We start from the raw sequence: 25,123 nt of genomic DNA on the forward strand, positions 1-25,123 counted from the left end.
AAGGGCCGTTGGCAGTGCCGGTGCCCCGGGACCCGCCGGCTGCGTGTGTCGTGTCGTGTGTTTGTGTGTCGTCCCCCACTCCTGCGTGCAGGCGGAACGGTGCGGTGCGGAGCGGCGGGCCCGGCCCGGCGGGCGGCGCGGAGCTGGGGCGGGAGGGGGCCAGTCGCTGCCCCCGGCCGCCCGGTACCGCGGGTCTCCCCGCGCCCCTCCGTGCCCCCTGGGCGGCGGGGGGCGCCGCGGCCGCCGATTGGGCGGGCGGGCGGGGGGAGGCGGGGCCGCGGCGCGGGACCGCCCTGCGATTGGTCAGGGCGCGGGGGGGGGTGCTGTCGGTAAGGCGGCTCGGGGTGAAGGTGAGCTGGAGGGCGCGCCTGCGCGCGGCGGCACCGCGCGTGCGCACCCCGACCGCCGCGGGGGGGCGCTGCGGCAGCCGCTGGCGCTGAGGGAGGGCGCGGGGGCGGGACCGCCGTCGGCTCCGGGGTCCGCCCGCGGGGTGTGAATCCTCGGCCTCGGCCGTACCTGCGGTGCGGGTTTGTCGTGCTTGCCTCGGGGGAGGCCGATTCTCGGCTGGGAACCGCGTCTGCCCGCCTCGGGCGCTACCATTTTGTGCTGCTACAGCCCCGGCGGTGAACGACCGGGGAGTAGGCCCAACGGCCTTCCCCCCCCCCCCCCCCCCCCCCCGGCCTCCCCCGCAACCCGGTTGTTTTTCTGGGTTGGTTTGTTTGTTTGGGTGACGCTTTGTTCCCGTATTTAGCAAAAAGGGGCGGCAACAGCCTTGGAATGTCGGGGATTTGTCGGCCGTTGCCCCCGGGCAGGAGTATCGGCGGGGCCCGGCCGTGCCTGGCGGTGTCACATACACGCGTTTAGCTATTAGTGCAATTTCGCGTTGTTACAAACTCAAAATTCCTGTTCCCTTAGGTAGACGTGGTCTCGCTGGGTTGTGGTAGCAGCCTGGCTGCTGCCGGCCTGCTGGGTGAGTGCGGTGGGTGTTTGGTTCAGGTTCACTTGCCTTGAAGCACACAGTTGTGTGCGATGTTCTGGGTTTGTTTTTTTTTTAAGGAAAACGTGTAAAAATGACAGTGAAACCAAGGGAGAAGAGAGGTGACTTTTTCCCAGTCTCATCCCCACAGATTAATGAAAGTATGCAGGGCTTTTTTTTTCTTTTCTTTTCTCTCCCCCCCCCCCCCCCCAGTAGGTGTGTGACCTTTTCACTTACACAAAGGTTATCTAAAGACTCCTGCCCAGGTTAAAGGTGTTCCTTTTTGCTGCTTGTTTTTGTTTTGTTTTACTTAATAAGTATGAGTCTCATGTCCGAATCAGTTCCTGTTTTTGCTGGGTGATTTTTGAGGACACTTAGGGCTTTCTTTGTGTGTCATTGGCCTGATTACTATTGAATTTTGGCATTCAGAGCATATATTTTTTAATGAAAATAGTGTCTTACATTTAAAAAACCTCTGTGGTGCAACTAACTCTTTACCACGTCGCTTGGAATCCTTGTTTACTAGTTATTCAGTATTCTCAAAGACTTCATTCATCTTAAAGGCATTCAGGTCCTCAATTTCTATTGTAAAACAAGACAAATATTATTTTTTTAAAGTCCTTTAAAATCGACAATGTTTTTTTTATGTCCTGAAGAAGGAAAAATAAATGCTGTGGTGGTTTTTTTTTTGGTGGAGGGAAAGGTTATGTTCTTTTTTTTTTTCCCCTCCTCTCTCTTCCTTTAAAAGAAAAAAAACAAAAAACCCTAGAGCACGTGCAGCGCGTTGGCCAGTCTGCTGCTGTTTGCCTTCTGGTAAGGACAGCCAAGGTGAAGCACATCTGCAGATCACGTTACCTGAAATCACAGAGAAAATAACTAGAATAGCCAAACCCGAGTTACAGTTCCCATGCTTCGGGATGAAAATACCATTTATTTTGTTAATTTGGGTTGCGTTACCTTGGGGTGCTGTTGCTAACACCGTGCCAGGTGATGGTAGAGGTGACTCGTCAGCTCGCTGGGGCTGCCAGGGCTGTGCCGGCGGTGTCCCTGTGTCCCTCGGTGGCCGCGGGGCAGCTCCCCGGGACAGTGTCTGTTCCCAGCGCCTCTTTTTTTCCCTCCACAGGCGGTCACCGGTCCGGCCACACCACACGAGTAGGCGCGCAGGGTGGAAGCCACCTCCGCTGGCAGCAGCAGAAGCCCAGCTCACCTTCAGGTACTCCTGAAACTACACCCTGAGGGTGAGCTTTGACGCCGAGCTTGGGCGCACCTGATGACTAGGTGTTACCCTGACCCTGGCTGCGTGGTTCCTCTGCTGTTTTCCGACAGTTCTACTAACGGACCAAAGGAGTCCTGTGAGGCAGAAGTGATGGAAAAACAGCCCTACCAGAAAGTTGTTAACTGTTGCCAGAGCTGCGTGGGTGAAGGGAGAGGGGTAAAATCCATGAGGATGGTGCAGTGGAGGAAGGAGGAGTTTAGTGCAATGTAAAAATAATTTGCCTAGGAGGATTTACTGATAGAAGGTGTCAAGGGCAAACACAGACCTCGTCTACTGGCCTCTGTGTTGGGCTCTTAGTCAGAATATTTCTGAGGAACGTCCTGTGTAGACAAGTCTACAGACAATATAGATTAAGGAAATAGAGGAACCTGATCATCTGGTAAACCCAGAGATTAATTTAGACATATACACATGCAAGACAACATCCATGTCAGAGCTGTGTCTGTATTTGTAAACTGTTTTTAAAACATGTTGACAGAAAATGTGATTTGTTTTTCCTTTCCAGTTTTTCGAATGGGTAGACTCTGATTTGTTTAAGGTCTGTCCTCGTTGACCCTTGCTCAGGCAAGCAATCTAATGCATTGTGTATTTTTTTGATACAATAATTTCCAGTAGTTGCCCGTGGGGGGAAAAATCTAATTTTGCTTTTGCTTCGTTTAAACTTACTGAAGATATCTCAAATTTAAATTCTCCAAATGACTGGTGCTTTATAGTGCAGAGTCTGTAGGCATGTGCAGGTACCCTTACATACATAAAGGGAGGTGCGGGCAGGTCTGTCCTCTTGTAAGCGTGTCCCTCCCTTGCGCACGGCGCAGCACAGCCCCAGGCACAATTCCCCTTTCCAGCTTTGGGCTGAAATGTGGGGCAGGCAGCTGAAGGGGTGACTTTTTAGAACTGCCAGAGCAAGAGTTGCAAGAAGGCCATTTCTATGTCTGATAGAGCTGAACATGTGACAGTGTTACCGATAGTCTTACAAAATTACTTTGCTTAAGCAAACCTACAGAAGTAATTAACTGGATGGAAATCGAAGTATAGTATATTCAAAAGCAGCTGTTTCTGCAATGGAGTGTACTTCTTTTTCCTTTCCATTCTCTTCTTTGTGAATTTGCAGTATTTATCCCCTTGATTAGTTTTTGCTCCATGGATGACTTTTGTTTAGTCTCCCATTTCTTTAAACCATTGAGACATTAAAAAAAAATAAATCACTTGCTGACCACCAGTTTCATGTTGTTCCAAGCACAAAGACGACGTTGCTTCCTGCAGTGAGCAGTCTTAACCCAGCGCCCTTATTTCCATTTATTAGTGATTGCATGATATAGCGTCTTCTTAAGTCTTCTCACATAATGAGAATGATTTAATCTTGAAGTTTTTTTTTTTTTTTTACTTCGTTGCCATGTTTTGCTCTTTTCATGCAATATGCCAGTGTCTTGTTTCTGATCTCAGGCTACCTTTGCTTTGGAAAAGCTCCATTAGCTTTAGTGAAATTCATCTGATTTAAATCTGTGACACTGGAATCAAGCCTTTAGGGTTTATATGTATGTTTTCATTGTTACATTTCCCTTTTCTACTGCTGATGCTTCATTTCTGCCGACTTTCTCATGCTGAGTAGTACGGAATTAATTGCAGATAAAGTTCAATGTAAGGGTTAGGGTGCTAGCAGCAGAGCTGCTGGGGTGGTGGTGGTTGTTGGTTTTGTTTTTTATCTGGCCTGCGTCATTACAGGGTAAAACGGTTGTGAAATTTGTTGGCTAGAATATCTGCTACAGACTAGACTGTCCGTTTATGCCTCGTTAAAATCTCTCTGAAGCAATCGGTTATTAGATAGGCTCATTGCAACAGTGTTTTTCAGGCATCAAAGTGACAGCTGATCCTGTTTTAATTCAAATTAAGTATTTCGTAGGGTGAGCGATACCAAGAATCTACCTTGTAAATATGTGTAAAAAAAAAAAATTGTATATGGAAAATTATAATTTTTAAACCTCTTTTCTCAATGAGTAAATGTACAGCACACATTCTTTTCTTGCTCTTTGTTAAGACGGTGCCTTTTAAAGGTGCTGTTGTCATGATTTAGCCCCAGCCGGCAACGTAAAATGCCTGTTTAAAAAAAGCGTGTTTATTGTGTTCTATATTAAGCGATGATGTAGCCAGACTTGGATTGGGTAATTGCAGCTCTAAAGATGCTAGCACGTCAGGAAATGAAATTGCTGTGAGGAGCTGACATTTACTGACTGTCTTAAGTGGGGAATGAGGGAAACTGAACATAACTTCTTGGAAGCATGAAAAAAAATAATCCATGAAATGTAAAATAATTCAGTGCATGTCCTTCTAGACATACAGATAAATATTACATGCATTTAGAATGATACCTATGTCAGACCCAAAAGGGTGTTTTGCCCAGCCTCTTGCTGCCTCAGTGTATTTTGGTGGGCATTCATCTGGTTCATTTGAAAGCTCCGGAGTGGCAAAAAGCTCTATTGTTGCTAGACTGGTTGATCACGTTACCTCTAACAGGCACTATCTGCAAAATCAGCAGCATCTTCTTCACCTGCAAGCTTGAATATTGGCATATGCTAACATTTGGCTACTTGGTTTTTGTAACTTCAGTGCTCTGATCATGTGTGTGTGTGTTTGCGTGCTGGGGGGACATCATACACTACGTATTTGAAACTGGAAAGTGTCTGGGCATAAGGTTTTGCTAATAATGATTTGCTAGTAGTACTTTGGAAAGCAGAAAATATCCCTGTCTTCAGGTAAGTTGTCCTTGGTCCTTATTTTCACAAACAAACACAGTTCTTTCTTCATTCTGTTTTGTGCGCTAGCAGTTCGCATTCATTTTTAATTGAATCTTAGATTATCAGTGAACTGATTTTTAGATGCCACGAATGAACAGGTGAAAACTTACGGCTGAGGTTATTCATAGAGATAGCTGAATGTTATCAAACACTAGTAGTATAAGAATTCATTATGATAGGCTTTATAATGAAAATGGAGTGGTTTATTCACTGAATTTTTATTTTGGAAACTTCAGTCTTTTTTCTCTCCTTTTGACTAGTGCTGTTATAGTAGCACTTGGCTGCTCCAGCTGAAATGAGGATTACACTGAAAAATTAGAAAAACCCAAGTTCTGTATCTTTATCCAGGAAATCTTTGGCTTCTGTCAGTTGGATGATTTGCCGAGATCTCATTTGGGTTTTTTTTAATCTTGAACACTTATGCAATGCCAGTGGTGCTCGGACATTCAGAACTTGCCTTCCATGACACCTGTTCTATGGGTATATTTTGTATTTAACGTGCAGCAGATAATGCTGTATTGCCTGGCGCAAGGTGCAGGGTAATTTGCCCTGTAATGCTGTGTCACCTGTTATAAAGGTCAAAAATTGTACCAATCCTTAGAGTGACCAAACAAGTATCTTGTCTAATTCTTGGGATGAAGTTAACAATATACCAGATTGAATACTGAAGTGTTTTAATTTTTCAGACCGTAGCACTGCGAAGGAGAACCTCTGCAAACTTTTCTCAATGACTCTATAGCCAACTGATGTAACAATGGTACTAATCTTGGGACGCAGACTGAATAGAGAGGATAGCGGGATACGAGATTCCCCTGCAACCAAGCGGAAAGTTTTTGAAATGGACCCAAAATCGTTGTCAGGCCCTGAGTTTTTTGACTTCTCCTCGGGATCATCCCATGCTGAAAGCATACTCCAGATCTTCAATGAATTTCGAGACAGCCGGTTGTTCACGGATGTCATTATCTGTGTGGAAGGCAGGGAGTTTCCCTGCCACCGCGCGGTTCTCTCAGCCTGCAGCAGCTACTTCCGAGCCATGTTTTGCAATGATCACAGGGAAAGCAGAGAGATGTTAGTGGAGATCAATGGCATTTTTGCTGAAGCTATGGATTGCTTTTTACAGTACGTATACACTGGCAAGGTGAAAATCACTACGGAGAACGTGCAGTATCTCTTTGAAACATCAAGTCTCTTTCAGATTAGTGTTTTGCGTGACGCCTGTGCCAAGTTCCTGGAAGAACAGCTGGATCCTTGCAATTGCCTGGGAATCCAGCGCTTTGCAGATACGCACTCACTCAAGACGCTGTTCACCAAGTGCAGGAATTTTGCACTGCAGACATTTGAGGATGTGTCCCAGCACGAAGAATTCCTCGAACTGGGGAAGGATGAGCTTATTGATTACATTTGCAGTGATGAACTGGTCATCAGTAAGGAAGAGATGGTGTTTGAAGCTGTCATGCGCTGGGTGTACCGGGCGGTTGAGTTGCGAAGACCAGTGTTACACGAACTTCTGACGCATGTCAGGCTCCCCTTGTTACACCCAAACTACTTTGTTCAGACTGTGGAAGTGGACCAGCTGATTCAGAATTCCCCGGAGTGCTATCAGCTCCTGCATGAAGCCAGGCGATACCATATCCTTGGGAATGAGATGATGTCTCCCAGAACTAGGCCACGCAGGTGAGGAAACTTCCCCCTCTTTCCCCCCGCCTTATTTATGTAGGAGAAGGACATAGTTCGATGTTCAGGTGTCTGACATACATGTGCCCAGAAAAAAAATCTTCTTGCCGATTATTTTATTTTGCATTCTGGAGCCACTGTAGTTATGCTTCTGTACTTCCCCACAACATGTGAAGCTCACGCATGTCTTGAAAATGTACATAAGTGAGTCTTTTTGCACAAATCACTTCATTGCTATGAAATAAACAACTGTTCAGGTAAGTGAAGTTACATTATCTTGGAAGTAAAATATTTTCTAAAGGTTAATGCTTGCTAGGTGAGAGCTGAAGTTATTTCATACAATAGCAGCGTCTTGAACTTACAGTGCTATAGCAGGTAAACCGTTCCATTTCCCAACCTTCTTTCTTTTTATAACAAAGTCACATAAGTGTACAGCACACTATAAAGGATGCGGATGGGGATATATATTCAGAGCATTTGCTTGCTACATCACAAATACTTTACAGATGGAGTAGTACACGGATTTGTAATAGACAGTAGACAGCAGAACAACAGGTTCTTAACTGTAAAGAAACTAAATCTTGCATTTTCAAAGAATTATGAAACAGTTTGTGAAGTATTTCATGCTTATTCTATGACATTTTAATAATTCAGATTTGCTGCTGCTTAATAATGCGTTACACAAATAGCTGACTGAAGTTGCAAGAAGAAATGAGGAAGAGTCCATTTAGTGGCATTTATGAGCAATGGTGGTTATGATGGTTTTTTTTTCCTGGAAAATATTTTCCCCATAAAAGCCTTCCCTCCACATGGTAGTTGACAAGATAGTTCATTGTTAACTCCAGCTGATTTGAGCTGTAGTTATAAAATCATGTGTTATATTGAGGTGATGCAATGAGCTGGTCTGGACAAACAGATTGTGTTAGGAGTTACTCCTCTTTGTTTACTCTTAGTCACATGTGGTTGCTGTACAGTGACTGTGCTGGGAACCTTTATTTTTTTTGGCATGTGTTAAAAGCTTGCTTATAGGGGGGAAGAAAAAAATACTTGGCAAGCTTTTGCCCCATTAGTGGCTTTCCAGTCTTCAATCCTGCCGTGAGAGAAGAAATTCTTCTTAAACTCATTGCAGCCCTGCTGTCAGGTTTTCTAAGCCATACGCTGGCATGGAAGGTCTTTGGAAACGTTTGGATCGTGGCAGTTTGGAAACTGATGCAATGATAGTTTCTGCAGCATTTCATACCCCGGGTCCGGGCCTGAGGGAAGGACCAGGGGAATTCAGACCAAAGACCTCCTTGTTTCACGAGCAGTTGGAGGGGGGCTGTATCTTGTGGTATTTGATGTGGCGTTTGTTGTACGTTTATTACTCAATTTGATAAAGAAAGCAAATACACTCAGACCTAGAAGTCTTGTCGAAGTGTATGTGCTTGAGAATGGGAATAGCCTCGGTGTAGCGTTCCAGTCTGAAAATGAAGTACCTTGCCTAATACAGGTGATTTCCAAAGCTGAGGGGAGCGTGTTGCTTTGGGATTTGGGGGGTTTTGTTGGTTTTACTGCTGAGCTTATTAAACTGCCCTGTGAATTCCAGTAGGCAGGAACAAGAGAAGTAATTTACAAAGAGAAAAACTGGCTGGCCTCCCAGCAGGAATTTTTTCCCCTTTTCTATATTACATTCATGGAATAGCTCCTTGTCATTTGTTTCTGTTGCCTGTTTGTTTCTGTTGCCTATAGCAAAAAGAGATTGTGTTTTAAAACAGTTACCAGGTCCCCCTTCCCCTATGTCATCACACCTTTTCTGGGCATTTCATGGGGGTTTGGGGAGGAGAGGACACTGAAGAGCTCTCTGTCCTCTTTCTTGCCTTCCTCCAATTTCTTTTTCATATAAACTGTTTCTAAAAGAAGACAGGCTGCGGGATCAGAAATTCCCATGGCAGTGTTTTTACTGAAACTTCTGGAAAACAATTGTGATTCCTTGTATGGGTATGTAGACACCTACCCATTTTTTTTAAAAGAACACTGCGGAGTGCAGTTTCACAGTTGACTTTTTTTCCTTTTTGAAGCCAGTGAAGAGTTACCTGAAGTAAATAAAAGTTTAAAACGTGGCATAAGGGTTGTCTGCTTGCTCTTTGTGTTGCATGCCACATACATGCAGAAGGCCTCTTTGAAAGAGCTTTTCAGTTCTGTATTTGCAATGACATAGTGACATCTTGAGGTTGTCTCTCATGCTCCTTTTAAGTCTCTCTTGTCCCCTGCTGGTTGTGTTGCATAGCAAATCTCCAAGCCGACATCAAGCAGTGAGCAACAGTACGTTTCCATATCCAAACCAAAACAGGCTCTTCCTACTGTATGCTTTGAATTATCTTCAGGTTTTCATATACTATTGAATCCGTCAGTCGCACAGTACCTCTTAAGGTGTCTGATAACAATATAAGAGTGTCTTCTTTAGTTAGAAGTTTAGTACATTTATACATTTTAACACATCCTTTTTGGTTGCCTTTAGAAAGCTTTAATGCAGTCCCTTATTTTTTACCCCAAGGAGATGAGTTTTTATTTCACTTTACATTTCTGTCTTGAATCCCATTTGCTACCCAAAAGTGAATTTACAGGAGAAAAGAAGTAGTAATTTACCAGAATCCTGGTAACTTGTTTCCCAAACTTAAAATGTTTTTGAATGTAATCTGTTTGAACTACTGGAAGTTGTTCTGTCCAGCTGAGGCTGTGCTGGCTGGTGTTCCCACCTCGTCTGGAGTCCTGTGTGTAACTCGGGACCCCTTGGAAACCTGCTCTTGGGAACGTATGGGATTATATGATACTCTGTCAGTTGTCTTCTACTCCCCCTTTTCTAATTTGTGCACCTTTTCCTGACGAGAGTCTGTCTCCTGGAATCTCTCTGGTGCCTTTTTTAGCTCACCTCTGTTATTTTGCTCACATACTTTCTTCTGAGGGCTGCGAGGAGGACTTCCTGTACTGCTGGTTGAGATTGCAGCTTTTTCTAATCTCCATTCAGATATATCCTTAGTTCTGTTCTGGAATTAGCCTTTGCCTGTATGGTCTTTTTGTGTACTCCCATGATTTTTGATTTTATTTTTTTTAAACTGATGTGCACTTATTCGTTTGCAAAAAATCTTTTGGAACTAACCTTAAAACCTATACAGCACGAGACTCCTTCAAGAAAAACATAATGGAGAAAATGTTTGTTAACTGAAGAAAGGATATGGTTCTAAGGTACTAAAATGTTGGGGAAATCTTTGGTTTTCTGTGGATTTGAAATACTGTACTAAATTAATATTTCCTTTAAAGAGCAAAACTCCCATCACAGCAATTCATAAAGAGCTCTCTCCAAGCAAAGACTTTTGGTTCATTTATTTTAAAATAAAGATTGATAATCCAGTACGATAAGCTTTTCAGTAAGTAAGTGGAAGCCTTGATTCTAATCTAGAAAGTAATCAATAGACAAACCTCTTTCGTACGTACAGTAAGCTGATGTATTTGGGCTTGCTTCTAAGGCAAATGATGAGATGAGTATCTTGCTTTTAAGGAAATTTTCTGGGTAACACTGTGCTGGCACAGGAACTTCCCCTCTCTTATCCTTTGAGAGATTCTTTTCAGAGTTGTTCCTCAAAAAAGCAAAAAACAGTAACAGTAAATATACATAGAACCCAAGAAGGAGCATGACTTCAAAGCTGAGGAGCTGAAGAGAGTGTTTCGTCTGACTAGTTCAGGTGCGTAAGTATGCTTCTCTCATACATATCCCCATTAGATAATCTTACAGTACATTATCATTCAGCATTGCCTTTGCCTATTTAAAAATATTCCGAGTAGAAATATGTATAGTATATTTAAATTGTGGTGTGTGGTGACAAGGAGATAGAAGGGCTAACTGGCTTTATGCCTGATGTTTGAAAACAGGGAAAACGTCATCAGGATTTATAAGTTAATATGTGCATAAGTTCACATGTTAGGAAATTTGGGGACAAATCATGCAACTTTTGTCTCAAATGCAGTCATAAGTCATGTTTTTTTTCCGAAACAGGACTGCAGTACTCAGCAATGGTGTGAATGAGATGCCAGTTCGTATCGGGATCAAAGTTAAAACACAGCAAAAGGGGTTACCAAAAATAAAATCAATCTTGCATTCAGTTTTACTTAATTAATAGACATCAGTCCTTGAAATAACTGTATCACTGCAAAATCCTTTAAAAATCCTCTGAAAAGATTTTGACAAATGCTTACAAGGAATTGTAAATTTGAGAGGAGGAATAAAAGTTGGTAATATGTTGATTTGCACGTTGAAAATGGTTGTTTGATTCTGTACATTCAAATGTGGATTAACATATAATGATTTTTGTTATTGCTGTGAATGTAGACTATGTGTAATGCAGAAGCATCAGCTTAAGTAGAAGGAGAATGAGAGCACAGAATAGAAGTTCAAGGCTTATTTCTGTACATTGCAGACTGTCTAATGCTTAATTTTTACACACTGAGTTTTAGGTTTTGGTTTAGGCTTTAATTTTTATTTCAGTGTTCCTTAATGTTTCCTTTTATCACTATGCTAGTTTTTCACTTTTTTAACTGTGCATTGACTCTAAGGTCTCTTTCTTTTCCCTTATTTTGGTGACTGTATGCCTTCAGATTCCCCCCCCCCCCAGGAAATAACCTAAAACATTTTACATTTCATGAATATTTAAGCAATGTAGAATACTCTGAATTTTGTGAAATTCGAGGGAGGGGAGTACTGGTTTTGGTGTGAAAGGGATTGCTCATCTCATTGTCTCAGGCCATACTTGAACTCTTGTTTCTGATATCTGTATGTACACAGTCAAATTATTAGAGTAAGGGCTTTCTGTATTTCTTAATTATTTGATTTTTACGTAGAACATTGTGCAGTGTGACTCCAGCACTTATACAGAACACTTGTCAGTGTGGTCCCCTGCTATGTAATGAGACAGCTGGAAACAGTGAAAACCTCTAACTGTGCTAAATGACTCTTTCTTCCTTTTTATTTTTACTTTGCTGTAGAAGTTAATGTTAAATAGTCAGTTCTTCAGTTTTCACACAATTCTGAAGACAATGTTGTTTGGCCTCCATGTACTAATAAATATCTTATACATCTTAGTTTTCTATGTTCGCTTTTTTAGATCAACTGGTTATTCTGAGGTGATAGTTGTTGTTGGAGGCTGTGAACGAGTTGGAGGGTTTAATTTGCCATATACTGAGTGCTACGACCCCGTAACAGGAGAGTGGAAGTCACTGGCTAAACTTCCAGAGTTTACCAAGTCTGAGTATGCAGTGTGTGCTCTACGGAATGATATTCTTGTTTCAGGTGAACAATCCTAAAAAATTTAAGACTTCCTTCTTTGCTGTTTGGGGGGGGTTGGGGGACTGTTTTTCGTACTGTGAACTTCCAGAAGCTCAACCGAAAGTCACTTTTTGATGTAAATGGTCACCACCAGCCCCAAACCAATCTTCTTGTAGACAAAAGTGTTTTCTGGGATTTTTGTCTGGTATTAATCGGCATTTTTTTACAGCTGATTCCAGGATATCAATTCTATTTAAAGAAACTAGCTTATGCTCATTAAGTACACCGCTTTAAAATATAGTAGTGGCCTATTTGCAGCAACAGTTGGAAAAATTATGAGCAAAAAATCCCAAGCAGTCTTTTCCCAGCGGTGTGCTGGTTAAAAACAACAGTTGCTGAGGAGTGCTGCAGCACTGGTACGTTGCTGGTGACTCCTTCCTGTCGTGTGGGTGCCTAGACTCCAAAACAGCTAAAGCTTATTCTTATTGTGGGAACGGAAAATGGAAACAAATTCCTTTTAGCACCTGAGTTGGGGATCAGTTTATACCAGCCTTTTACAGTGAAATGAGCAATAGCTATGGGTTTTTAAAGACCTCTCATTCAGTTCTTTAGCAAATTACAGGGTACAGCTGATGGTTTAGACACCAAGCCCCATGTGTTTAACCAAGAAGCCATCTCCTCAGATTTTAGTACCTGTGTCATGTGAATAAAATGTAAAATGAAGGCAGTGGATGCACGAAGCAAATAGAGGAACAGTCAGTGTTAGGGTTGTGCCATGGGGCACAGAAATGGTTAAGATTTCAAGTGTCTCATGCAGCCAGTGACACTAAAGAAACCTGAAGAGCATGGGCAAAAGCCATTAAAATGCATTCCAGTCTCAAGAAATAATCCAGTGCTATCTCAGTGTGTTACTGGGAAAGCCACACATAAGTAAAATAACTTACTATATGTTTTCAGGTTTTAAATCCACTGAAATTGACTTTTTCAGTCTAACATATATAGATAGATCTTTATTTCACCTAAAAGGATATAGTTTTCATTGCCTGCTGTAGGGGGGCATGTTAATAGTTAACGTTTCTCATTCAGTAATGAATTCATTCAAATTGCCATATTTTTGTTTTTAAAGGTGGAAGAATCAATAGCCGGGATGTTTGGATTTATAACTCTCAACTCAACATTTGGATCAGAGTTGCCTCCTTAAATAAAGGCAGATGGCGTCATAAAATGGCTGTTCTTCTTGGTAAAGTAAGAGAAGTATATTTATTTATTTTTTTTATAGTGGGGATGTTTGCTATATATAAGAAAACAGTGGAGAAAACATAGGTACGTATTCAGTCTTACTTTGTATTTCCTATCAATTATAAAAATACAATATATCAGATAAAATAATATTTTAAACAATTAGGCTTTTAAACCACTCGGACACTATCTGTGGACATGAAAATCATGTTACCCTTCAGTTATGTATTTTCTGTGGGTTTTTTGTCATTGAAGTGTCTTATCCCCAACAAGCAATTTTTTGGGAAACAAAAGAAGCATCTGGATTTGCCTGTGCTTCGAAAGTGCTGTCAAAAGCTTAACAGTTTATGCAGTTATTAACAGAAACTGGTACTGCTCTGAATGTCAGCCCTGTGCTCTTCTATTTAATGTTTTATATTGAAATGAACCAAATATATACTGTGGGGAAATAGGAGGTTTTGCTGTGTTTTGAAGGTATATATGACTTAACGTAAAAACAGTAATTGGGATCAACTGCCCGTGAGGATTCCATTAATGAAAGTTAGTGAGGGTGTGCATGTGGCGTCCCTTGGAGTGAGTAACTTCTTGGAGATGAGATCTGCAGCTGGAGTAAACAGAGGGAAGAAGGTAGACACAAATAATAATGAGCTGTTTCTTCAATATGAGCGAAGCAACAGGAAAGTAAAGAAATGTTTACCAACTGAGCGGAAGAAATATTTTGTAAGCAAATAGGAAAAAAGTAAAAGACAGAAAAGAAAAGGTAAATTCAGGCAGACTTTTGCTGCTGCTGTTGCTGAATGTAATCTGTAAAAAGAGAAATGCAGAGGAGTGTCTTTTTTAACAAATGCCATTCAAATAGGAAGTTTCTATCTCAGTATTAGTAATACTATGCTTTGGATGTCTGTGTGCAGTGTCATTCCACATGTGACTGAATGGAACTCTCCAAAGAGTCTTTACCTATTATTTTTAGACCATATTCTTCTCTTATGTATAAATTAAAAATTTGAGGAAAGTATCCCTCCACAAACGTAGCAAATTAGGATTCTTGCAGCTTTAAATTAATTTAATATTTAAATGTAATAACTACTCTAAAAATGGAATGATGATATTTTTCACCACTTTGCGTAGGTATATGTTGTTGGAGGATATGATGGGCAAAACCGTCTCAGCAGTGTTGAGTGTTACGATTCATTTTCCAATCGATGGACAGAGGTGGCTCCCCTTAAAGAAGCTGTGAGCTCCCCAGCAGTCACCAGCTGCGTGGGCAAACTCTTCGTGATTGGTGGTGGTCCTGATGACAACACGTGTTCTGACAAGGTCAGTTAATTGTATTTGATTGCATCTTCTATCCATGGTAAACAGTACTGCTGTTTTAAAAACAGATCATACAGAGATTTGTTTTAACTGGTTTGGACTGAGTGGAGTATGGAATTACGATAGTACAAAAAAACACAGAGTAGAAAACGTTAACTCAATAACATACTGTTACTGTGGTCTTTCTCATGGATACTGTCATTGGCTTCACAAGTTCTGTGAATACTTAAACCTGACTGTTGGGAAAACAATGTTGAATATAGTGTTTATATATAGACATTATTGATATATGGACCTATATTTATACTGACTTCATTTTCATGGTGAGATACTACCCACCAGGTATTGCTTCTTTGGCTCTCCTTGTATAACCTGTGTGGGTGTGCCAGGTTATTATTTCAGTTAGGCCTTTAATCTGAAATGCGTGTGTTTGTTTTCAGGTTCAGTCTTTCGATCCCGATACTAATTCTTGGCTACTCCGTGCAACTATCCCTATCGCAAAAAGATGTATTACGGCTGTGTCTTTAAACAATCTGATCTACGTTGCTGGTGGGCTCACCAAAGCAATATACTGCTATGATCCAATTGAGGACTACTGGATGCACGTACAGAATACATTCAGCAGACAGGTAATTAACACTAAATGGCCTGTAGACATCTGAAAGGTATTTTTTAACATTAGCATCTTGGCATGAAATGAGTATGCAGTTGTTTAACCCTCTTAATATCGCATCTCTGATTCCATTCTTGCTTTACTGCTCCATCTGTATAATTCTAAACCTCACAAGAGAGGAAGTTTCTAAACCGGTAGCTTTTCAGCTGCGTGTCACTGTTAGCCAGTCCAGTCCTCTTGCTTGAGAGGGGTTACTGTTGGAGAACAGTGTAACAGCATAATGGATGATGTTTTAATTGTCTAGAAGTTATCTCTGTCAAGTTCTGCTACATGTTTTAATTTAGACTGAAGATAGTAATTTCCTTATAACTGATTAAAGCCTTTCAGTGTAACAAAAAATATTGAAGGCTGCTTTTACTTCAGCAGTGAGAGCTGTAGCACTTCAACATATGGAACACCAAGCAGAATTTTAAAATGTGTCCCCTTGTTAGTAAAATGTGTGTTGTGTGTGTATCAGTTAATTTTCCCTGTGTTTTTAAAACATCAATCATATACTCTGTGGTACCTACCTTAACAGAAATGTGTTCTTTTTCCTGGCCTTCTCTCTATTTTGATCAGCGTTCCTTACTTGATTGAATATTTTTTCCATGCCTGCTTTTAAGGAAGAAACAAAATCCTATCTCTCTCTATTTCAAATAAGACATAGCACTGTCTTTTTCTTATGCACTCTTTTTTTAGTCATGGCTTTTTTCCTCTCCCCTGTTTACATCCCTCTTAATTATCTGTTACTCCTCTAAGGTGCTGCTCCTTGTTTCCATTTTTTTTTTACGTTAATAGTACCTACTGTGGTCCCTCTTCTGAAAACCTTTGTTCTCTCCTCCTTTCCTTATCTGATATGTTTAAATGGTAAGTACAGTGCTCAGCTGTATTCCTTGTCTGAGCTATGTGCAGTGAAGGCTTAGATCTGAAATACTCTTTTCTGTAGGATTGTGCTGCTGATTTCCCCAACTGTTGTGCTTTCTGCATTAGCCCTTTCAGGAGGGAATAGTGTAGACTGGTCTGTTTACACATGGTAGTCACAATGCTGTCCTTCTGCACTGGGGTGGTAGACGTGCAGCAACTGAGGTCTTGTTTTTAAATAATCACGTATTCCTTTGTGTATTTTGAAACAGGAGAATTGTGGCATGTCTGTGTGTAATGGAAAAATCTATATCCTTGGTGGAAGAAGAGAAAACGGTGAAGCCACAGACACTATTCTTTGTTATGACCCTGCAACGGGCATTATCACAGGAGTAGCAGCCATGCCCAGGCCAGTATCATACCACGGCTGTGTGACGATTCATAGATATAATGAAAAAGGCTTTAAACTGTAATTTTTTTTTCTCGAAAAAAGAAGATGGCATGAACGAATCCAGTGGTCTGCTGCAAGACAGGCTTTTTAAAGATTCCTGAAGTGGGAAAATGCCCTTTCCCTACATACGTGTCATATGAAAATTGTATCCTGTGCCTTTTAGAAAAAGAGTTAATTTAACTTACAAAGCAAGTCTACAAATCTATCCAGTAACCAGAGTTCAGTTTTACCTGCTGTGGGCTCTGATATGAGAGCAGTAATCATACGTTGTACTAGTATTCAGAAAGTTTGCCCTATGTGTGATTAGTAATTAAAATCTTGGAAGCCTTGTGCGGAAAGTGCCTTCACAAGTATTTGTGCCTGTGTCCTAAGAAGTGATATCTGCAAGGTGTTCAGGTTCTGCTAATTGGAAAAATAAATAGGCGAGTAAATTCCAAAGAATCACCTAGGATAATTACCTACAATTTTTAAAAAGCTTACATAATTATAATCTATATGCACAGCAATTCTTATAAGCAGATTGCTTGGCTTACAAGCAGATCATGCATTGCAAACCAACCCAAACAAAACAAGCTACATAGGACAGATATTAGAATCTTTGAGCAATGCTTTTTTCTGAAGGAGAAGCTGTATTTTAGTGAGCCACTGCAACATTTTGAAGTGATGATTGTGTACCTTAACACTATGGACCTCATTCATAGTGTTGCTAAAAGTTCATCAGAAGTACAAGGCTAACAGGACATGGAAAACTAGTGACTGCTGGGGCGTAGGCATGCATCTGTGAAGCAAACTTCAAATCCCAGTTCTTAACTTTTTTAATAGTGTGGCTGAAGTCTGAAAGTTACTGGGTTTGTTCTTTGCTCATAGTGAAGTCTCTCTAAACTATTGAAGGAATAAAGGGTGATGAACTCTGGATTCTTCTGCTTTTCTGAATCCCGTTATATAAATTACCCGGTGGTAGAGGTTGTGACTTGGGTTGCACCCTACAGCTTGTAAATTGGTCTTTGGGATAGCTCAGCCGCAGAGATGGCAGAGTACCCGCCAAGTGTTTCTTGGCCTTTCTTCAGACAATCACTTACTCTAGCACAGTTAAACTACTGTATAAGCTGCTTGGCCACAGATAAAGAAGTTCTGGGAAGGTCCCTCCTCTCACCAGAAAAATATCTGTGGACCTGTCCACGTAGCCATATGAGGTAACTCCCACGTAACATGTGTTGGCTAATTTTGAAGCCTAGGAAGCACCTGTATTTTGACCACCACTCCCCTTTTTCTTTTTTTTAAGTCCTCCCTCGATTTCTGTCCTAGGTTGCTTTATTTCCAGTACAGAGTTGTATAGTTGAGGCACAAGTTCATAAAAACTGAAATAGCACTTGAGAGTTGGAACATTAATAGGATTGTCTGTGTACCAATTTCCTGTTAAGCACCAAAAACCTCAGGAACTGCCTTTCAAAGGAATTCTGAGGACAGCAGCCAGTAGGGAAGTTGGTCAGTGCCAGGGTAGGGGAAAAAAAACAAACCATAAGGCCCCTGCAGAGACAGCCCTGGCCTCAGGGCTCTGGTCTCTGTGCTTGCTCAGGAGGGTGAAAACAAGCACCATCTCTGGGACGTCGTTTGTTCCACTGGACTTTCTTCATCCGTTTTCCCAGAGTATTTCTTCATGAGGTGGAAATTCTGACCCTCAGTGAAGCTGTGCCAAACTGGGAGTCATCATTTTCAGTAACATATGGTCATGACTTTTAAAGAGCACTGGGAGCTGCACTTTGTGATGCATTAACTTGTAACCTCAGGAAAGGACACAAATTTCAGTTTCTGGCTGAATACCAAACAGTGCTTTGTATATGTTAAGAATACTGGTAAAATATGAATCTCTGCGTATCAGTGATGTAATTAGGGAGTCGGTCCCTGAGCATGAACATATATATTGCCCTAAAAAGAAAGTCCCTCGGTAGTGTAAGACAAATCAATTGGATAAATTAATCCTTTTCTGAATTTCTTGTGTTTCTGCTCGCCAAGCATTACTTTGAAAAGGTAATTTCAGTACCTGTGAATAAGGTCCGTTGATAGCAATGGTAATTGCCCAGTAACTGATATTATATACTAACACTGTATATAACTTGCGCCATCATTGTAAATGAAAATGTAAAAAAAATAATATAGGAGCACTTCATTAGAGATGCAATTTGAAAAATACTATCCTTTCCTTCGATTTCCTTCTTGTTTGTGTTGAGACTTGTAATGTTTGTCATACTAAACTGTTTTTAAGCATTCTTTATTCTGTAGGTGTAGAACAATGACATCTATGTATACATATCTTTTAATCTGTGTTTGTAATACTGCAGTACTCTGTAAATAACAAGATACTGCTTTCTATGATTTTGAAGATTCATTTTATAGTTTAGTTGTCTTTTCTTAACAATTCATGTACTGTTATGGTTACGTATTACTTTGGAAAGTGACTGTGTTTAATGAACCAGTAAATGCAGAAACATAGATGTAGAAGAAGACTTCTGCTTACAATTCCTGAGAACCTGTATTCAGTTATGCAGTGCTGAAGAGTTACATGTGTGGAGCATTGCTAAAATGGCAGTTACTCATGCAATGATTCCCTTAAAACAAGCAGTGGATTTTATTATTTTTTTGCTTGTTAACTCTGTAAATAATTTGCACTTACTATTGTTCTGTTAGAACAATTATTTTTGGATGTACTAGAAAAGAACAATTCACCTCTGGTTTAATGAAAACTATTTTTCTAGAAGGATGCTTTAGCTTGGAAGTCTCATTCCTGAGCCACCTGTTCCCCGATGCATTTCACTTGGGTATAGATGAATTCAAAGATTTAAATTCTCACTATTATGAATATCTACCTGCATGCAGTTTATGGGCTTGAGCAGCAAGGTGGGGGTGGGGTCTCAGCTAGGAGAGAAAATTATTAATGTTGTCTAGTATAATCAAAAAGATTTCCCTCATAAATGGTAATAGGTTTGGTAGCTCCACTCTAGAGACACCTGCACAAAGATGTAACTTCAGTCTAATCATACATGGGAAGGGGGCTCACGTATCTCCAAAGTCATACCGAAAAAATAAATTCTAAGACTTGTCTGATATTGCACTCCATTAAACAGATAATTATCTTTAAAGTATTTCACTCTTAAAAAGAAGTGAGAGTAAATGTTTCCCTTTTCCATTTTGACGTCCACTTCATGAGTTACATTCTTCTGTTCTTAGCAATGCGATGTTAATTGAAAGGAAAGTTGATGCTTCTCTGCAGCCTGGCTTCAAGAAGGTTCTGAGTAGATAACTCCAGTACTGCAGTATAGTGCAGCATATAGCCTTCTGCTTTTACAGTACCGTGCATTCCCTCATTTTACAGCCATCAAGCATGTAACATTGCCTGGTAATCGTTTAGTTTTACCTGTAGGCTCCATTCTTGGTAGTACTTAAGGAGCATAACTTGTGCACTCTCTTCTGTTTGTACCATCAGGTGGTTCACTTTATGGTATGTGCCTGGTATGTGTTTTGAGGATTAGGCACTGTGCTTTCAACTCTAGCACCAAGGGTCCAGAGTTCTACTGTTTATTTTTTTGTTTTAATTAGCACCGATGCAGTTCTTATCAAAGACTGCTTTTGCTTCTACTCTCTGAATTACAGATATCTTTAATGCAGATTATGATGGATATGGACCCTTATGATAATTTACTCAAGCTTTTTAAATGATACTTTTAATACTGCAAATTTTTGAGAGAGGCTGATGATGTAGGAAGAGGAGGTGCTCACCTTGACAAAGGCTCACAGAGGAAGCTTTGGTCACTTGTGCTTGAGAACTCCAGCTTCTTCCTCAAAATAGTTGAGTTCACCATGTTATCTTAGATAATTACTCAGTTTATCCTGCTTTTGTTTTATTTGACCTACAAGGACAAAACAAGAAGCAGTCTGGCTCCCTTTGACTTCATGTTTCCCTCCTGCCCCAGGCACAGTGATGTGCTGGAGCTATCGCTTTCGACAGGTACGCAGAGCTGTGAACTTAGTCCAGCTCCAGAGAGACAAGAGAGAAACTCCTGGGGGGTGAGAAATGGCAGGAGGAAAGGCAGTGCGTGCATTTGGCTGGGCGTCCTGAAACCAAGATGCTCTGGATCCTCCTAAGTTTGCAATTCCATATGCTGAAACTTGGGCGGTAAAAATATTTAATGTTGGTCAACTCCCTGAACTCAGTTGGAGTGATAAAGATGCATATATGGTCATGGTCTTCTAGTGGCAATCTTCGAGGAAGCCAAAGGTTCATTTTTCCTAATTGCCCAACTAGGCAACTATACATGGGCTTTTTCTACCACTGAAGCTGGCAAAAGCCAGTTCAAGAGCATTAAGAAACTTACACAACTTGATCACTGTGAGGCAAAACGAATGTTTTCGTCTGAATGCGGTCTCATGCACACAAGAAAGAACAAATTAAATGTTTTGTTGTGCCTGGTTAAAAAAAAAATCTGAGCAATATATACTCAGAAAAGGAGTCTACAAGGTAAAATGAGGTTTTTTTAAGCAGAAATTTGCTGTCCTTGGCCTGGTGGCCAAGGAGTGATTTATTATTTTTTTTAATATGTCTAGCACACAGGTTTCCTCAGTGTTGAATTATTTCAGGTGGCATTAATAAAAATGGATGTTGCTGTCAGTTTATCATGATTGTATCAGTGCCATGAGCATTGCCACAAAACAGTAAGCAGCCTCCTACCAACCCCAGACCAGATGTGTGAATCACCTGTTCTCTGCACCCTGGCCTCTCATCAGCTGTCTTCCATAACTAATGTTACACATAAATTCATGTTACTGAAAGTATATAGGCCTGATAACGTTGCTGTCTAAGAACTCTATTTGCAGGAACATTTCTTTTTTCTTCTACTGTAGTGCTCCAGTCTCTGCTCATATGTTTATGTGTGCACATCTGTGCCTGTGAATAATTCTGTGATCATTTTCTGATAATGCTGTTAGAAGTAATGCACATAAAAGCTCCTGTGTACAGCATGTTGATAATGTAATTATGGCTTACTCTGTATTATTAGTTCCAAAGAAAATAATGTGTGTTAATTTTGAAAATACCTGTGCCTTGAATTCATCTATATTTTTATCTATTGTGATAAAGAGCTTGGATTACTTCTCCCGCTTTGTTATCTGTATTAGGATCGGTCTTACTGTCCAGACTGTTGATGTCCTTCTAAGAGAAATAAATCTTGCCATTCATTAACTAGAATAGTTAAACCTCTTGTTTAGAATATGCCTAGAATGCTTCCATTATTACAATGCTATGGCAGATTTAATCTAGGGAAAATCAGTATTTGTTTTTTCCTATTTTTTGTTTCCAGCACTCCTCAGTGACAAAGGATTTGAGTTCAGTCTTTGACTTCCTGTCCTTAACATGTACAGTTTCTTTGATTTAGTCAGTAGCCTCTATGGTATTTCTGAACACTCCGACTTGTCAGTCATGAACCTCTTGTTCAATATACGTAATACGAAGCAATAATATGGTGCAGCATGGCAATAAGCAAAATCAAGAGACTTGAATGTAATGTACCATTTCATCTGTGTAAATGCTGGACCTATGAGTCATTCTCCTTTTGGTGCACCTGTAGCAATTTGGAGTCAGATTAACAGGAGCTACTTGGCCATGGAAAGAGTATTTACCTCCTGGACTGTTACTTATATTTTATCTTCACCTGAAATCATGTTGTGATTTTCCTTTTTTGCTGAGAAAGACAGCAGTTTGTGTTTTTCCTTGCCAGTTCCTTTATCTACTGAAACATAAAGGGTGTGGTTCCTTGAAGAGCTGATCCTGTCTTCAAGAACAACCTGGTGCAGCACAAATGACATTTGAACAAAAAAAAAAAAAGTGCAGACTGCTTGCTGTGTGCCAGAGTCAATGTAACATTATCTCGCATATAACATTAAGGTCTTCAGATTGTGCTGACAGTAGAAAAGTGATTTTGTAATGTAGCGCAATTGCAATAACACCTGTTATATTTAAATATATATTTCTTGCATAATTCTTTGAAAGTTTTTTAAAGTTCAGTGTACCTAATAAACATTTGCTTTTTGAGTAGTTCACTGTGTTTTATTTTGGTTATGAGAAGTTCCAGGGGCTTGGTGATGCAAGAAGGAAACTCCTTCCTGTTTTTTCTGGGCCATTTAACTTGTTGGATTCTGCCCCTTTGCAGTCTCTATATCCATCCATCGATCTCATCTTCTGTCGCCTAGTCTAGGTGTTTTCCCTGCTCATCTTTTTGTCCTCATCGTGCAACTTTACTATTGATGTGAATAAAAGCAAGCTGGAGGCTGTGCAGAAGAGCAAACTTGAAAGAGAAGTGGAAAAATGATAAAGCAGAGGGGTGGGATGTGAGATAGTGTTTAGTCCTGGGTATTGCGATGGGAAGAGGATGTGAATGGACTTGGAAGACAAAAACAGCATGGGAAATCAGGAAAAGGTAACAATGCTAGGAAGGCAACTGGAAACAATACAGGTTGGGAAGAATCCAATAGAAGTTTATTCTCCTAAAATTAGCTACTTGTCCATCTCGAGGTTCCACTGCCAGGGCAGGGTAAGGGCTGAGATGGGGTGGCACTACACTTGAACTGATACAAAGAAAGTATTTGGTTTAATATCACATTTTTTTACAGATTACATTAATTTTCTCATGTATTTCCTAGTGGAACAGTAGCTGTACTCTTGGCTTCCTCTTTCCTGTAACATGTATTCTGGATCTCAGAATCATAACTTGCCCTTCATGTAATTGTAGTCTTGCCTTCTTCCCAAAAACATTTAGATACTGTGGCAATCAAATACAGCTTCCATAGCTTTGCCCTGTAGCCCACTGAGATCTAATCTGCATCACAAGTCTATTCCCTGTGTCGTGTATTCAGATGTGGGGTGTTCTGGATATACCAAAATAAAGCCCAAGGCACTGGGACCATGACACTTGATATACTCTGTCTCTCTGACACGGCAAAATAAGGATAAAGAGAAGCTCTTTTGTAGAAATGATGTCAGACATTCTGCATTTTAATATAACTTAAATGGACACAATGATATGCTGCATCTTTTTTTTTTTCCTGCAGCTTTAAGCTGCAGAAAAGTGAAGTAGCTGCACTAGTTTCAACAGTTTTGAACCTAGCCCCATGGAGATGAGAGAGTCTATACGCTGTACTACTGACATACGCAGCAATTTTCAAATATCTTCTAATGTGAAATAAAACTTGGCAAGCCAGTTGTGTGCTGCAGTTCTACAGTGTGGCCAGGCTCGTTCACAGCAACCAAGAGGTTCTTGCTGTGGTGCCATAAATAAGTTATGACCAAGTTCAATGCTTGCAGAAGTTCACTTTCATGAAAGAAGTAACATTGCCTGAAAGGGAATTCACAGACTGCAAAGCAATGGAAATAATTCTGAGGGCTGGAAGCCCATCTTAAGATATTTTAAGTCTTAAAAATAGTGAAGTGGCAGCAATATTTTAACAACAGCCTCTTCTTCCTCTTCCCATTAAGCAGGAGAAATGAAGAAAATAAAACTGAGCTACATTATATACTTACATTTCCTGATGAGCATGATACAATTTCAAGTATAAGAACAGTCTCAACTGATTTGCCGTAATTCACGTTTGTTGTTTGGTAAGAAGTCAAAAAAACATTGTAGTGGTGGTCCTGAAATGAGAAAAAAAAAAAGGACTTTAAGGCCTAAGCCTTGAACGTTCAGTGTACGCTTGCTAATTAGTGGCTTTATAAATAAGTTGCAAATACATGTATGAGCAGGACATTAATTTATGCTGGTTAGCAGCTCACTGTGTAGGCCATGGGACTACCACAGACCAAAGCACCACTTGCCACCAGCCGCATCCAACAAAGGTGTTACAACCTGGCCAAAACCAAACACAAACTGTGGTACTAACTGCGCTAATTTGTACAGTTTTAGCCCTGATTTGAGAGACTATGAAACACGGTGAGTGGTTAAGTGCGGTATGAGATGTTTTTGAAGCCTATATGCGAGGGGATGAGAGCAAAAGCCTTGTGCACACAACAGGCGAGGGCAGTCTGGGGCAGCCCTGTGAGGGGACACTGGGCCTTCGGTGTCCTGCACCTCAGATGGGCCGAGCCTCATATCCTGGGTCTTTGTCTAATCATCTTCCTTCACTGATCGCTACGTAAGATATCTTCTTCAAATTTTATTATTAAAGTTGCTTCTGACAGTAAATTGGGATTAGACCAGTACATGAATGTATATAAACAAAAACATTACAGCATCGCCAACCTCGGCTACTTTCTGGTATTGAGGGTTAGTTAGTGCCCACCGGTGTTAAGGGTTAATTTGCGCCCACAAACCGCTTGTTACCTCCACACCCAGCGCCGAAGAGCAGAGCGGCGCGATCGGGTCTCCACAGCCACCGCGGTCCGGCCGCCTTTCCGTCAGCGGCCTCCCCCGCCCCGCGCCCGTCCCTCAGGGCCCAGCAGCGCCGGCGGTGCGGGCCTGCCCCCCGCCCCCCGCCAAGGCGGCACCTGCCCGCCGTCGCCGCCCCGCCCCTCCGCCGCTGTCCGCCTGCGCGGTCCCCGCCCCAGCCGCT

The 25,123-nt window shown here is 41.1% G+C and overlaps 1 protein-coding gene and 1 long non-coding RNA gene across 9 annotated transcripts in view; one reads left to right on the top strand and one right to left on the bottom strand.

Annotated features, from left to right (window-relative positions):
* KLHL24 (kelch like family member 24) overlaps positions 1-22,616 on the top strand; it is a 30,404-nt gene extending 7,788 nt beyond the window's left edge. For 3 of the 8 annotated variants that reach the window (XM_054207593.1, XM_054207591.1, XM_054207588.1), the window contains exons 2-8: positions 2,100-2,189; positions 5,731-6,718; positions 11,854-12,038; positions 13,141-13,259; positions 14,382-14,570; positions 15,008-15,196; positions 16,353-22,616. In XM_054207593.1, the coding sequence (XP_054063568.1) occupies positions 5,799-6,718; positions 11,854-12,038; positions 13,141-13,259; positions 14,382-14,570; positions 15,008-15,196; positions 16,353-16,553 (1,803 nt within the window). In that variant the 5' untranslated portion in view covers positions 2,100-2,189; positions 5,731-5,798 and the 3' untranslated portion in view covers positions 16,554-22,616. Of the gene's footprint in view, positions 1-2,099; positions 2,215-5,730; positions 6,719-11,853; positions 12,039-13,140; positions 13,260-14,381; positions 14,571-15,007; positions 15,197-16,352 lie in introns of all 8 variants that reach the window. The other 5 variants (XM_054207589.1, XM_054207596.1, XM_054207592.1 and 2 more) reach the window with 2 other exon arrangements.
* Positions 1,686-25,032, bottom strand: LOC128911956 (uncharacterized). Its single transcript, XR_008467244.1, has 5 exons — positions 24,895-25,032; positions 24,099-24,209; positions 10,190-10,332; positions 1,934-2,201; positions 1,686-1,831 (listed from the first exon to the last, which is right to left on the bottom strand). It is a non-coding gene; the product is annotated as an uncharacterized LOC128911956 (long non-coding RNA).
* Positions 25,033-25,123: the final 91 nt, after the last annotated feature.

This window comes from Rissa tridactyla, chromosome 6 (assembly GCF_028500815.1).
Source record: "Rissa tridactyla isolate bRisTri1 chromosome 6, bRisTri1.patW.cur.20221130, whole genome shotgun sequence".
Classification (NCBI taxonomy): domain Eukaryota; kingdom Metazoa; phylum Chordata; class Aves; order Charadriiformes; family Laridae; genus Rissa; species Rissa tridactyla.